Here is a 15,503-nt window from a genome sequence, read left to right on the forward strand (position 1 = left end):
TTTTGATGTGGCAAAGTTTACTACTCTAACTCCATTATCATTACTAATTTCATGCAAACTCTCATTCCCAATCGTTGGTTTGAAAATATCTCCCCTCCCTACTTTGGCACTGAAATCTCCTAACAATTTTCATAGGGTAGCTCAAGCGCTTAGTCTCTGGCTTCCCACCGCGGCGGCCCGGGTTGGATCCCGGGTCTGGTCAAGTGCGATTTGTGGCGGAGAAAGTAGCGCTGGGGCGGGTTTCCTCCGAGTACTTCGGATTCCCTTGCTAATCTTTATTCCATCAAATTCTCAATTATTATAATCGCCTGGGGCAGGTACAACAGGCCAATCAGTGCCCTCCATGCCGAGTGGAACCATCTGGACTCCACCCCCTACTAAGCGAATTAATAAAAAAAAATGGTGGTTTCGTTTTGAAATCTTTTCCACTTATTTTTTCCCCCCACTTTAAGGACATATTTTGCAAGTCCCGAAACCATACGAATATTTGTCAACTCCGTATTGATGGCTTAAGAAATATGTTTTGTTTGCCGGTATTTTCACCTCTTACATTCGTATAGTACATATATGGACACATGATTCAGTATTATTAAATTTCTGTCTTGCAGGTTACGACTTGTAAGCCTTTCATATGCTTTTTAATATTATTCATTCTTACGCAGTCTCTAAACGGACCCCACATGAAGCACAGACTCAAATAATAACTTTTATTAAATTATACATGTTTATATTTTCCAATTTATGTGTAATTTCCTCTGATGATGGTAATATGACACAAACAAACACAGTACTGACTATATCTTATAGAAAGAAAGTATGTGTGACGGTATAGACCAGTAATTTATATTTTTACACAAACAGGATGTAACATTACAAAAAAAGTTTTGAAATTTTTCAGAGATATATTTTATAGACTTATAGGATGAAGCAAGAAGTCTCGATTTATAAGTAACATAAACCTGTTTACTTCATCCCTCTTTGCGGGTGACTGCCTCTGCGTGCACACTTCAAAAGAAAGTATTATTTTTCACTGAACGCTTTTGAAACTAATAAGAGACACATATGGATAGATTTACTCAGGTATACCTTATGGTACCGATCACGGCGATTGCGCGGTCATAAGCCATGAACTGTCTTCTCTCTCTCGAATGCTTGGACCGTGGGTTCGAATCCCACTCGAAAGCATTGTTGTGTGTGCGTTTATTGTGTGTGTAGGTAGCGGCCTTGCGTCGGGCTGATCTCTCGTCCAAGGAATGTTACTGCCTGTGTAAAAAAAGATTAAGAAAAACTGCAGAAGAGGCCAGGGCCCAACAAAAGGCTGTAGTGTCATTGATTAATGAATAAGTTAAATACCTTATGGTCTTCACGGGTATGTGGATTAAGCCAGTCGTATTACAGCCATCTAATTTGCACAAATGTGGGTTACCGTGTTGCCTTTCAATTAGATCTCTCTTGCATAGCTCTACTGAGTTGCTCTGTATGGACATGTTGTAGCTTAATGTCTGCCTTAATAGAAATAAAATATTATGTGTCACAGTAAATTATTTCACGTTCCATGGTTGATGACTCTGTATGTATCCACACCCAAACATTATGAAATCTTGCAGAACAAGAAAAAAGTACTAGAACATTTAAACAAAATACACTATTTGCTCGATCGTGACCTACTTGTACCTTTATATAATGCAGAAAAACAGGTTCATTAACAATCGTAAATTCATTCGTTTGGTAAAGCTCTGTTGCATACTGTAAATTTGATCAATAAAAAGCTTTAAGAACCTTACCGACATCACTCGTCTTACGCCTCCGTGGGTTCTTCCTTTCACTCACCTCACTAGTTCACACTCATGTCGCGGGGGGGGGCAGCTTGTCATTAAATCTATGTTAACTAGACTAACGGAATGCGATCGAGGTTAGCTCTTTCTGAGGGACCCAACAGAATAGGTGTCTCCCCCCTCCTGAGAAATGAAAGAGACTCATTTTCCGAAACCTTGTGTTTTTTAATTTTTATAATGCTGCACATTGGACAACGTCCGAGAACTCAGTCGCAGTTGGTATAGCGACTGGCTACTGGCCGGGTCCACGAGGGGTCGGAGTTCGAGTGCCGGTAGGGGAAAGATTCTTCTCCTCTCAGTGATGTCCAGACCAGGCTCTGGGACACATCTAGCCTCCTGTTCAATGAATACCGGGAAATATTACCCCGTGGGTAAAGTGGCAGGTGCATAAAGCTGACCATTTACCTCCATCTTGTGCCGAGGTCAATAATACGTGGATCTATATACCCATTCCTCCATACGTCTTCATGATGTGTTGCTTGATTAGTTAAGCACAGGAACAACTTTACATTTACCCTACTGGAATGCTCCCCAACCAACAAAATGGCGTAGATTCATTCTGCGGAAATTTATAGTCTCTCAGGTACTCACTAAATTCTTGTTTACAACAGTCCGCCAGTAGCCCCTGTCTGCCATATCCTCTCGGCCTGTTATGCAGGATGATTGTGGTATTGCGTTGTTGCCGACGTCCCGGTCTCCGGGGGATATCTTACCTTCAGGTTTTTTTTTTTCTGTGGCGCTACAGGCCCAATTCGGGCCTAGGCCTACCTCCATGAAACTCTCCGTTTCACTTCGGTTTACTAGTGGGACTCCTTGGGCGAGTGATCAGCTCGTCGCAAGGCCTCTACCTGTAGACAAACACAGAAAAACGCACACAAACATCCATGCCCTGAGTGGGATTCGAACCCACGACCCCGGCTTCCGAGCGAGCGAAGACAATGCATGCCTTAGACCGCTCGGCTACCGTGACCGGCTTACCTTCAGGCTTACATGCATAAATTGTGTCCATATTCCTGACTAGGCCGGTTTTGAAAAGGAACCGAATTGGAACCTAATCTTCGCTACTAATCTTAGGACACAGAAGTAAAACATACTAAGATAATGGCAAGTAATCACGTGAAGATGGGAGCAGCGCCAGTCACGGAACAGTCGTTTACATAATATATGCCCCAATGCCCAATATTGCTAGTGTTGGTACAATGTCGTGACTGCTTAATTGTGAAGATTGACACTGAGAACCCGTACGCAAGAGAGTTTTATCCATTATGGAGAGCGTATCAGTAGCCTCGCTACCAGATTTTCTGAGTAGTGGGACTGGAACGGCGTTCACTCAGCCTCGTGAGAATAACTGAGGAGCTACTTGAATGGAAAAGTAGCGGCTCCGATCTAGAAAACCGAGATTATGGGCCGTGGGAATCCGTTGCGCTGACCACACAACACCCCCTATCCGCAAAAGTGGGCACTAACTTCAGCGACAAGCGGCGGTTGCTCAGTCGGTATAGTTCGCTTGCTGACTAAAAGCCACGGATTATCAGTAGCCTACATTGATACTGAGTTCATTTCTGTGTTTTCCAACACTAAACCCATCAATAATTCTAGTACGGCAGCTGCAGGGGTTACTTAATATCGAATTAAATGAACATACAAGACCTATTCTCTACAACAGATTCAAAAGGGTGTGGTATTTTGGTACACAATTCTGTAATTGTAGACCGAGGCGTGGGTGGGTGGACAATATTAAAATGGTTCTTAGAGAGATAGAATGGGATGGCATGGATTGTATTAATCTGGCTCAGGATAGGGTCCAGTGGAGGGCTCTTGTGAACATGGTAATGAACTTTCGCGTTCCATAAAATGGTAGGAAATTCTTGAGTAGCTGTAGAATTGGCGGCTCCTCTAGAAGGGTTCAGCACCATGAGTAAGTAAGTAAGTATTCTGTAATTCTTGTGAGACGAATAACGAATATTCTGAAATGCTCTCAAACCGAATGTCTCCCGAAAGCAAACAAGACTGGTCGGCCGATATTTGCGTGTGTTACAATTTTTGTGACGACACACAAGTTCTTGGATGGAACATGTGTGCGGGACTGCTGTGTTTTTTTACTTTGGCCATCTTCCAATATTCTAAAGAACACAACGTTTCGGAAACTTGGTTTGTTTCCGCCCTCAAGTGACGGACGGGAGACACCTACTCTGTTGTGCCCGTTTGAAAGAACTCATCTCGTCACTGGTGTTATACACCATCTTCAGAACCTTTTAGAATCTATTTTTGAAACTTGTGCCCTTTAAAAACATCACTCTAACAACAAGAATCAGCCATGGTGCGTTATTATGGATGAATGATAATAAGTTTGAATTTGAAAGCAGGTGGACATGTCGTATTTCAAGCTGTCTACTCGTATTGCCAACTTTCCGGAAATAATAAGGAAAAGACACATTATTTAAACTTGAATATCCGGTAACTAATAATTTATCGATAGCATGATAACAAAGAGCCGCTTACAATGGCCGCGCGCTCTAAGTCATGAACTGTCTTCACTAGCTCGAAAATTGGGATCGTGGGTTCGAATCTCACTCAAGATATAATGTCCGTATGTGCGTTTATTCTGCGTTTGTGTGGTCCTATGTGTAGGTAGCGGTCTTGCAACGGCTGATTCCCCGTTCAAGGGTTCTACCGGCTGTGTATAGGATCATGGAATTGAAAAAGCGGCCAAGGCCCAACAAAGGGCTGTAAAGGCATAATAAAGAAATGACAACAAAGAACATAGGTTCTTTTTAAGATATTTTAGTGTCAAAACTCGTTACATTTGTTCATCGGGAATTATTTATTAATTGCATGTGGACGAATCTGTAAGCGAAAAGCATTCCTCAACGCCATCTTCAAATAGCCTCTCCGTTTGACATAACCTGGAACCAGGTATCTGGAGCAGAGTTATTACGTAATGGCTCTACGGTCATATCAGACCGGTCACGTGCTGCTCGCTGTACAAGTCACCTGTCCAGCAAAGTATAGGAAGACATGCGCCAGATCGTACCGTGTCCACTCCCTTTCAATGAAACCTGATTCATTCCTCTACCCGCTGGTCTAGTTACGTGAAGGCTATCCTGACGCTAGACACGTACTGAGCGCCGCATGGAAAAGTTCCTGAGTACATGACGTCTTGTTAGTTTGTCAGCAGGCCGCGCCATAGCTCAAGCGGTTAGTCACTGGCTTCCCACCGCGGCGGCCCGGGTACGATCCCGGGCCTGGTCAAGCGGGATTTGTTGTGGGCAAAGTGGCGCTGGGGCAGGTTCTCTCCGAGTACTTCGGTTTCCCCTGCCAATCTTCATTCCACAAATTGCTCCACAAACACCCTCACCTATCATCTGGGGCTGGTACAATAGGCCAGAAGTGGACGCAGTACAAGGGGCTTAGTCCCACCCCACTAGCAATAAAAAAATAGTTTGTTAGCATAATTCCTATTTTCAGAATTATTCACCAAGTTCCCATGTAATTCAGAAATGTGAGGACCAAGCTAAAGATAATTCGTTAATTAATCTGTGATCCCTTTGGGTGTAAGTGGAACTCAAACCACTTGTGTTTAATGCGTTATTAAGAAACCGGCTCTCCACACAGCATATCCGTATGTCTTATGTTACTTCAGTCGTTTCACTGGTTACGAAATGGACGACCGGGTTCCATTTCTGGGCGGGCAGGAATTTCTCTTTGCACCACGACACCGGCCCTGGGACCTATCGGAGATATCCAGTGGATAGTAGGGCTCCTTTCATGTGATNTGCATCACGACACCGGCCCTGGGACCTATCGGAGATATCCAGTGGATAGTAGGGCTCCTTTCATTGCATCACGACACCGGCCCTGGGACCTATCGGAGATATCCAGTGGATAGTAGGGCTCCTTTCATGTGATGAAGCAGCCGGAGATTATAGCAGACCACCTGTAGCAATTTCACGCCAAGATTAAAAGTATGTGCAGTTTAAATTTCCATTTACGCCTTTGAGGTTCGATGCTTATTTACAAGGTCATGTTTATCTGTTATTATTGTTACATTTCTTCGGTATCAATTACATTTTGATTAGCGTAATGTTCATTTATNATTTTAGTTGTTCTTATTTTGTCTAATGTCGTGGATATTTTTATTGTACCTTGCTTACAAATTTTTATCAGTTTATCCTCTATATAATCTGAAATATGGTTTAAATTTTACCTTTTAAAAACTGAATTTATTCCAAATAATATATAAAATTCAGTTCGTACCTCACAGGAAACATATCTTTGTTAAAAAGTTTAACTGTTTTTAGGTAAATAATCGAGAGCCAAACCAAACACACAGACTCTATGAAGAGAATAGAGGGCTCTGGTATGGTAAAGCAAGTGGTAATTCGGATTTCTTTTACTGCTTTCATTTCCCCATCATAGTTTTGTGCTGATTTCCTGCGGTTTATTTTTTCTGCTTGGCCAAGCGGTAAGAATGAAATATAAGGAAAGCTTGATTTGAAATGTAGTATAATGTATTTAATGTTTATTAGCTTAGTCAGGAATATATTTGTATCTGCAATATACAAATATGAGTGTTTTACACATCGATACAAAATCACAAACCACTCTCTGCTTTCGAAACTGCAGTTCATTTATCCACTTCCCTTAGCGGCTTACATGACCACCCCTGGAGCAGCACTGCTGTTTGGGTGAAAGAACTGGGAGAGACAAGACGGCAGAGACATGTATTGAAGTGCATGCTAGCAAATAAAGTGCATTTCGACATTGTAACGCCTGTCCAGAATACCCAACACATTTGTTCAATAGTTCCAACAATGGAAGATCCTTCCTCAGCAGTATTTACTGCCCTGAAAAACCCAGTGGATACTACTAGATGCACCCCCTGTTTTAACACAGTGAGTTTCTGCATTATGTCCATAGAATTTCTGTGTTTCTCACAACAGACAATGACTTCTCCCCTAAAAAGTATTCATGGTTTATCCTTACAACAGAAACCTAATTTGTTTTCTGTGAGGTACGATCTACTTTACGTATTAGGTAGATTAGATCAAGTTTTTAAAGGCTTAACTTAGACGTTCTTGCCTGCTGCTAGCGTGTAGAACGGTTGATATGAGATGACCGCGAGATTATCAGATATACCAGACCCGTTTCTGGGCAATACTTCGGTAAAGAAGTTCCCGTCGCTAGGCAGCAGATTCTTAACAATGCGACAGTTGAACTTTAACAATGGAAACAGGATGTTACTATGTGGTCCGTGTCTTTATGTTATAAGCAAGGGACGTCAGTTGAGATTTGGTTCAGTTAGAAGAGAGCCGCCATTCAGAGAGGACTTGAGAACGGAAACATTGCTGGAACCGATACCAGGAAACGACTAGTGAAGATTGTAACAGAATGTGTGCTCTAGTGATCTGTAAAATGTGGAGATTGTGCGATGGCGCTGTAATTGAATGTAGTCATGAGTCGTGTGTTAAAGTGGTCAAAAACACCCCAATCTCCGATCCAAACACCGTCTATAGCCACTTCATACACGTGACAGTAATTTTCACTGAGATCGTCCTGATCCTGATTGCTACTTGTTAGATCTATGTTTGTAATTATTGCTTGAAATTTGTCATTCATATGTGGATCCCTGTACCAGTAGTATTTGTCGAATTGTTCTACTTGACTGCAAGGTTTCTATCAGCCTTCTTGTGTTATCTCTTTCAGGGCTGTCTCTGAAATTTCTTTCAGTAACGGCAGAGAAATGCTGGGAGCATTGTGGGCTGCGGAGTGGACGTTCCAGTGTATTATACAATTCTCTAATATTTTGAATAGAGTTGTAGGGACGAGACACAGCAATGCAAAGCCTCTAAGTGCATAACAGGGCCTATTTATTGATAAACTGGTAGTCTGTCCCGCAGTAAAGAAATTCTCCGATTTTAATCGAATTAGAAGGTTCATTACCGTGCTCACAAGAGTCCATCACTGGTTTCTGTTTTGAACCAGATGAATCAATCCCACACCCCAAATTCTTAAGTTTGATTTTAATAATGTCTTCACATTTACGCATAAATCTCTTCCCGCTGAAGGAAAGTCCTAAATAAGACGGTTGTGCTTTGCCAAATATGCGAATTAGATTATACCCATGAAAAGTCTGGCTATATAGCACTTGAGTAAATGCATGTTTTGAATGTAATTTAGCCGACCGCCGTCCTAAAGATGCCACGACTATCACTCGAGATGAGAACTTTTTCTCATGAATACTGGTGCTCCGGATTCCTGGATTGGAATATACTTTGGTTTTATGAATTAAGGGGTCCCCAGAACGAGCACCGTGTATTACAGCCTTAAGTTAAAATTGCGTACAGTGATTGTCAATCTTTACATTAGTCCTCCCTGAAGCTCGCTTCTCACTGATCACTCCCGTCATCATTACTTCTATTCACACTACTCTCTATCTCCTCCTGTAAATCCCTTATGTGCCCTCCCGTGTCTCGACTCTGTATTTTCACTCACCTTCACGTAGCTCCTAGCCACAAGCCTCTTAAGTGGTCGTTAATGGAAAACAAGAGAGCCAAGGGTCAAGCTACGAGTCAGTCCCGCATTTATCTTAAACCTTTTCAGGTCTACAAGGTACACGGGTAGGCAGTCCAAGGCCTCTTCTGGAAAGTCTCGTACAATGTCAAATCATGGATTTATCTCTCAAAATACCTTCCTATCTCGACGGAAGAGAACAGTAGGAGCAAACTAGCGACGGTAATAACAATAGTGGCAACATAAACCTAAGGAGACTATGTTGAATTCCAACTACACGGTCCCGAGATTGGACCTCATCGTAGGTGCGTCTCTCAGGGTGTGAAAACAATGAATAAACTTATCATAACCATAATTAAATAATTTTAGCGAGGGAAGTATGGTTACAGTGAATTCTTGATATTGACACTGTAAAGGCAAAATATATAATTTTATTCCGTGAGCGCTTCTCCGTTATCGTCTGGGACCCGACGTCTCCCTTCCATTGTTTCCATGCTACGCACACGGGGATATGTGGGTTTAAATACACTTAGGGCAGTAGGTCAGAAACACCTGGAAAGCTTCGAAATGTGGTGTTGGAGAAGGATGGAGAAGATCAGTTGGACCGATTATGTGAGAAATGAAGAAGTGTTATTTAGAGTCAGTGAGCAGAGGAATATCCTAGACGAAATAAGAAAACGGAAGGCTAATTGGATTGGTCATATCTTACGCAGTAACTGCCTTCTAAAAGAAGTTATTGAAGGAAAGATAGAGGGGTGGATAGAAGTGACCAGAAGACGAAGAGGAAGAAGTAAGAAAATGTTGGATGATCTTGGGGACAGAAGAGGATACTCTCATTTGAAGGAGAAAGCTCTAGATCGCATTAAGTGGAGGAACTGTTTTGGAAGAGACTGTGGACCTGTCGTCTTGACAGATTACAGATGAATGAATGAATGAATGAACTTTTAAATTCCTGTGTATCAGTAGTTTAGTCAGAAGAGTGAATAACTACGAGCTGGCCAATCGGGTTTCGGTTCTTTTTATGTTCACTTCCATGTCCTTAGTGGCTCTCAGGCCTACGCAGCCTCCGTTTAAAGGGCAGGAATATGTAACGACCGGAGCGTGAAGGTGACCACTCACAACTGTCTTGTACCAAAATGAAAACTATTGGGGCTTTGCCTCCCCCCCTCTTATTTGAATTTTTATTACGTGCTGCTTAGGCATTGGAAACGTTATCTTTGCATTTTGTGTGTGAGATAGCCACTGAGAAATAAATTCTCCTACCAACTTTTCACAGTTAATGTTATAGTGTACTTAAGAATTTTCAAAATTAAGCTTTTTACATTCAATGGCATTGTGTAAATGAAGCTTATATTTTATAATATTCTTGGCATAGAAAGCTTGACTAGCAAAACCCAAGAAGGAATTCCTTTCATTAGAATTCTAAGGAGCCCTGTGGAAATGTCATAATATTATATTTCAGCTTCCTGTTGCATCAGTCCCTCACTCACTCACTTACTTCCGTCTATAATGCAAACACAACGTTTTATTTTAAAACGTAATTTACAATCATATTTAAAATTCATAGAATGTCATTAAAATCACATTTTCTATTTTATTTGTTACAACATTTTTCAGCTTCAGAAGGCCATCATCAGGCAACGATAATCGGTCGAAATAACCACACTGTATGGGGTCACACGTCAATATATTTACATGCTATTATTACATTTCGTCGTATTCGAAAATGTACTGCCGCATTTGCCTCACGCTAAATTCGTGTTGCGTCGGTCCCGCTGTGTCCCTTTGTGCGTAGTGCCTTGTGAGGCCGAAATACGTTGCAACACATAAAATAGAAAATGTGGTTTTAATGACATTTTATGAATTTTAAATATGACATTTAAAAAAATATATTTGCATTTTAGGCGGAAGTAAGTGAACGAATGTGGAAATTTTGTTTCGATTTGTTTAATTTTTGTGTTGCCTTTAAGCAACATATACAAAAAAAAATATTATGAACCGAGAAAAATAATTAAATCAATATAAACAAAAACACAAAGAACTTTAATTTACAAAAATATTACATGATTTACATAGCGATAATATATATGTAACTTGCAAGTCGGGTTCAGAGGTTCTGTGGCAGCATGCAGTTGGAACGCGGGCCTCCTGAATCGTTTGCTGTCGACTGAAATGAAGAAAAGCTAGCTGTTAGTATAGACGGATATAAGGGTCGAGCAATTCACTTTCTAGCTTCAGTCTTCAACAAATAAGTTGTCATCCATTCATATTTCGAACTATAGATGTATTTATTTATTCTAGAAATTGTAATTTTCAAGTTGCTTCTGAAGGAATGAGAAACATATGTTTTCCAAGAGGATGATAAACACCCGTCTTGTAACGGGAATGTATTTCCGAAGATACTTCCAGGCATTTGAATAGGAATACTTTTGCTTAATATTAGAAAAGCGAAATTTATCTCACGACTTCAAATTTTCTACACACCACTGAGCATCTTTTGTAGTCCGTAACACAAATCACAATATTATGTAAGGAAATAATTATCAGTTTTGGTGTTAAGTGCAGGATCCCTTATCTGCATTATCAAACAGAAGTTTCCACTCCAAAGAACGCTCACTTCAAGAAGTATATAGAAACACATTTGATATTACAATTTGAGTTAACATATGTTTTGTTCTAGAAATTATGTAAATTTCGTTTCCTTCACTATTGGCATACATCCGTGTTTATGAATCAACCGTTCCGGAATAACTTCTGTCATTCCACTTCTTGACCTAAACAGTTGGAAATTTGTCATTAAATAAACAAGGAATCAACAATCCAGTCATTTACATTACCCACTCAGCTTTATCACGGATGTATGAAATTTATTCAGTTTGCGAATATTTTCTACTCGTTCACTGAAGTGTGACTTTACGTTAACACTTAACATTTTCATTTTTATATTTCAGTGTTTAAAAATTTGACTCTGTTTTACTTTCGCCTGAAAGTATTGCATTGATCCTGTATTAAGTTCGGAAAAGCGTTGCGGTTCTTTACTGAAATGTGTTGTTACAGTCACCGTGTTATATGACTTCGGAGAGTGTATAAATGTGTCAGTATGCATACCAGCCATCTTGCAGTGTCACTTAGCCGTGATGGAAGCCGATGTGTTCGTCAAAACCAGCCAACGCGTAGCCCCCGTCCAAATCCAAACCGTCAAGGATATCATGTCCCTTGAGGAGAAGAGGCACGTGATTTTGGACCACAACAGGTTGCGGCACCGGGACTGCAACAGGCTTAGGCACTGGGACAGCAACGGGCTTAGGGACATGCACAGGGACAGACACTGGGTACGGAACCTTAACAGGGACATTCACTGGGTATGGGACCGGTCTCTCAACAGTGTAAGGTACTGGCTTCTCCACAGGGACAGGATAAGGCTTAGGGACGTGCACGGGATAGGGCTTGTCTACAGGGACCGCAATCGGCACCTTCACAGGGACAGGCACATGTTTCTCGACAGTGACAGGGTATGGCTGGGGCACAGGTACAGGGACTTCCTTAGTGATGGTAATTGCCTTGACGTATCCTTCGTGGGCCAGGCCGAGCCCGCCGAAACTGTGATCCAGCTCACCATATCCGTACCCCAGACCGAACAGCCCCCTCTTGTCCTGCTTCTTCTCTCCTTTCGCTGCCGTCTGCTCGACAACGCCACCCGTTGCCGTAGCAACAGCTGCCAACAGAACTGTGCACAGCTATGGGGACAGATGAAGTTATGTTTATAGACAGAACTGTTGGGATTTTTTGGTAGAAAGTCGTTTATTCCTAAAGTGCATTTATAACCGGTTTAAACAGCAGGATGCCTTCCTGGAGAAGAGAGTTTTCATTGAGCCAACACGCAGCAGAGTGATATAATATATTATATAAGGGGAAATGTACTAATAGTGCTATATCTTACATATGGTGACTTAATCTGTCTACTTCTACATATATGTAATTATTATAGAATAAACCAGTATGATATACCCAAACACACAATTTTTCTCAATACAATTAATTCTCTGAACTGTTTAAGTTAAATGACAAAAGCTACATGATAATTCAATATAAAATGAAACATAATTTAATTTAATATAATTTTGACTCATCGTCTATCCAATACTGCTACAAAGGCGATCTCTTCTATTTTAATATAGATCACCTTCTAAGCAGAACTGAACAGATGCTCGAGAGAAACTAAATTCAATTATATTGTAGATGACATATAATTATTCTTAGGATCTGTAGGTTTTTGTTAATTTAATATTTGTTCTCTTTACTTTCGGTCTGATTCCAGTCCGCGTCCTTTACAGGCAGAAAACTAGGGGGAAACTAGGTGACATAAACTTAATCTGAAACTCTTAATTTATATGCAATATCTGTGTTGATTGAGTACCAACTATATCATATTCAAGCTCTACTGATTCACGAATTCGGAAGTTATTACAAATTAAAGGAACTTTTCAAAACATATATTTTTCCCCACATATTTCAACATTTCTGAATTAAATTTTGGTTTTATACTTTTTACACTTTTATGACTAAAACTGATCAATGCATTTTAATAAAGTATTTCATTTTATAAAATATACAAGGAAGTTGCTTATGGTCCCTTCGAAATTATTCCTTAAAAGTTAGTGTTAATCTGAAAGAAATATCCCTGCCACATTTGTCAAATACACGTTAACAACCAGAAAAAAATGGAAAAATATTGCACAATTATTATTAGACTAGATCTGATTTTACGTAGTACAGAAAGTGGTGTGGAGAAAACACCAATGTAAATACTAAGGATAAGTATAAATTATTGTTATTATGTCTTCATTTGATTTATTTAGTGTAGTAACAGTCTCACATGGCATGCACTGTCTTCGCTCGCTCGGAAGCCGAGATCGTGGGTTCGAATCCCACTCAGGGCATGGATGTTTGTGTGCGTTTTTCTGTGTTTGTGTACAGGTAGAGGCCTTGCGACGAGCTGATCACCCGCTCAAGGAGTCCTACCGAATGTGTAAAATCTAGAAAAACCGAAGTGAACGGAGAAGTTCGTGGAGGTAGGCCTAGACCCATTGGGGCTGTAGTGCCAAGGAAGTCAACTCAGACTTGAAGTAAATTGACAAAAGGAGTAGAATGTAGCAAAATTGCAAGTATTATATAAGGTTAATCTTAATTTATTTTAATTTACCGCTTATTTATTGCTGAAAGGTAGCTGTTCTCCAGTTCTAGCCTTGTAGAATTAGATTTAATTTTGAAACTGAGAATTTTCAGATATTTTTACTGTCACATTAATGGATAAATGAAACTTCAAGATGATTATATCCACACAGAACACAACACAGAGAAAACTGCATTTACACGTACGAAGTATAATACCCTATGCGGGATTAGAAACCCTGATCTCTTCATACAAATTCTTACTTCGTGTGCTTGGCTGATATATAGTTCTGATTGCCAGATATTCAAACGTTTCCAAATTAATTGTAATTACCAGGACCCGGATTTTGATGACCTGAAAATATTTAAAAAATGACCTATAAAATGACCGAAAAAATCCAGAAAAATGACCTAAAATATGACCCCAAAATGTAATATACATGGTCCGGATTTTGATGACCTGAAAATATTTAAAAAATTACCAAAAAAATCCAGAAAAATTAACTAAAGGAGAAAAGAAAGAACACTTCGCTTCCATATTATTCACATTTCAGAAAACATATGAAGAAAAATTCCCTAAAATGGTAAAAAATGACAAGAAATACCCTTAAAAGTCCAAACATTTACCAAATAATTACCCCTAAAATGAAAAAATGACCTTAAACCTAAAAGTGTTAAAAATGAAAAAAGTTACCTATAAAATTTACATTTCTGTAACCAGCAGCTCATACCCGAGATTTATATATTTAAGAACATCGCATAGGAAACAAGAAAAAGAAAAAAGATGACATGTCATCAAAATCCGGGCCCTGGTAATTACAATTTATACAACGAAGTGAGCGACTACATATAGTCAAGAGACAAAAGACTAAAGGATCCCGCACAGAACTCACCGTGAACTTCATTGCTGCTGATCTGTCCTAGCTTCAAGTGAAATCTCTTCGTGTTCAGAGCCTAACCCCAGCTATTTATACGTCATGAATGTGTCCATCCCCACGGATACACTTTCACATACAATACACTGAGGTTCCTTACCCCCTCCAGTGACCGCTGGTCCTCCTTCAGACGTTACGATGTCAAGAGTTACGTTAGCGTAATAATATCTTTATTGCAAGAGACCTCGAGGCCTTGATTAGGCGCAGGTTGTGGGAAATTTGAAATAGGCCTGAGATACTACTTCGCTGACAAATTAACTTACTAACAGACTGGCTGAAAAATGTTTATAAATAAGAACTGACTAATCCGCTTGTTAACTTATCAGCTACCTTACTAATTAACTTTCTTAATAATCCACTCAGTGACGGATATACTGACGACTAACCCACTGACTGATCAACTGACTTATTTACCCAGTGACTGACAAGGTATCTCATTAATAAATTATCTAAATAGCTCACTCACTAACTTACTTACATGCAGACTAAGCTACACATATATTAATTCACTCACTAACTGGCAAATTAACTTACTAATCACTCACTGTATTTCTTGACTAACCCACTTTCTCGCTGAATCATTCAGTAGTTGATAGACTAAAGCACTAAACAACTGACTGATTCACTCAATAACTAACTGACACACTTCTTACTAGCCTACATACTGACTGACTGATTCACTAAGTAACTTACGTCTAACATACTAAGCATCTAACTGAATAAGTCACTCGCTATGTGACATATTGACAGTCTAAACCACTCACAAACTAACAAATCAATTTATTATTTAACTCACTGAAAACCTCGCTTGGTAACTGTCGTACTGGCAGCCTACTTCACTCACTGAAATAAAATGTGATTTATCAATAAACTGATAAATTATCTCATCAGCTAAATGAACTGTTGACTGACTGACTGACCCCTTCCTTGACTGGTTCATTCACTCGCTTATTGGCTGATTTACATACTAAGCAAGTGAGTAAATAACTCCGAAACTTGCACACTGGTGGCCTAACCCACTAATTTATTCACTGGTTCACTCCCTGAC

The 15,503-nt window shown here is 40.0% G+C and overlaps 2 protein-coding genes across 3 annotated transcripts in view; one reads left to right on the forward strand and one right to left on the reverse strand.

Annotated features, from left to right (window-relative positions):
* The window catches only part of LOC111872784 (mitochondrial ribonuclease P catalytic subunit), a 516,563-nt gene that overhangs the window by 187,039 nt on the left and 314,021 nt on the right, over positions 1 to 15,503 (forward strand). The gene's annotated exons all lie outside the window — the stretch shown is intronic.
* LOC111872787 (tetra-peptide repeat homeobox protein 1-like) lies at positions 10,445 to 14,473 on the reverse strand. The gene is made up of 3 exons (XM_023866958.2): positions 14,414 to 14,473; positions 11,457 to 12,085; positions 10,445 to 10,515 (listed from the first exon to the last, which is right to left on the reverse strand). The coding sequence occupies exons 1-2, from the start codon at positions 14,423 to 14,425 to the stop codon at positions 11,477 to 11,479; spliced, it is 621 nt and encodes a 206-aa protein (XP_023722726.1). The 5' UTR covers positions 14,426 to 14,473; the 3' UTR covers positions 10,445 to 10,515; positions 11,457 to 11,476.

The sequence above is a fragment of the Cryptotermes secundus genome, unplaced genomic scaffold (genome assembly GCF_002891405.2).
Source record: "Cryptotermes secundus unplaced genomic scaffold, Csec_1.0 scaffold79, whole genome shotgun sequence".
NCBI classification, from domain to species: domain Eukaryota; kingdom Metazoa; phylum Arthropoda; class Insecta; order Blattodea; family Kalotermitidae; genus Cryptotermes; species Cryptotermes secundus.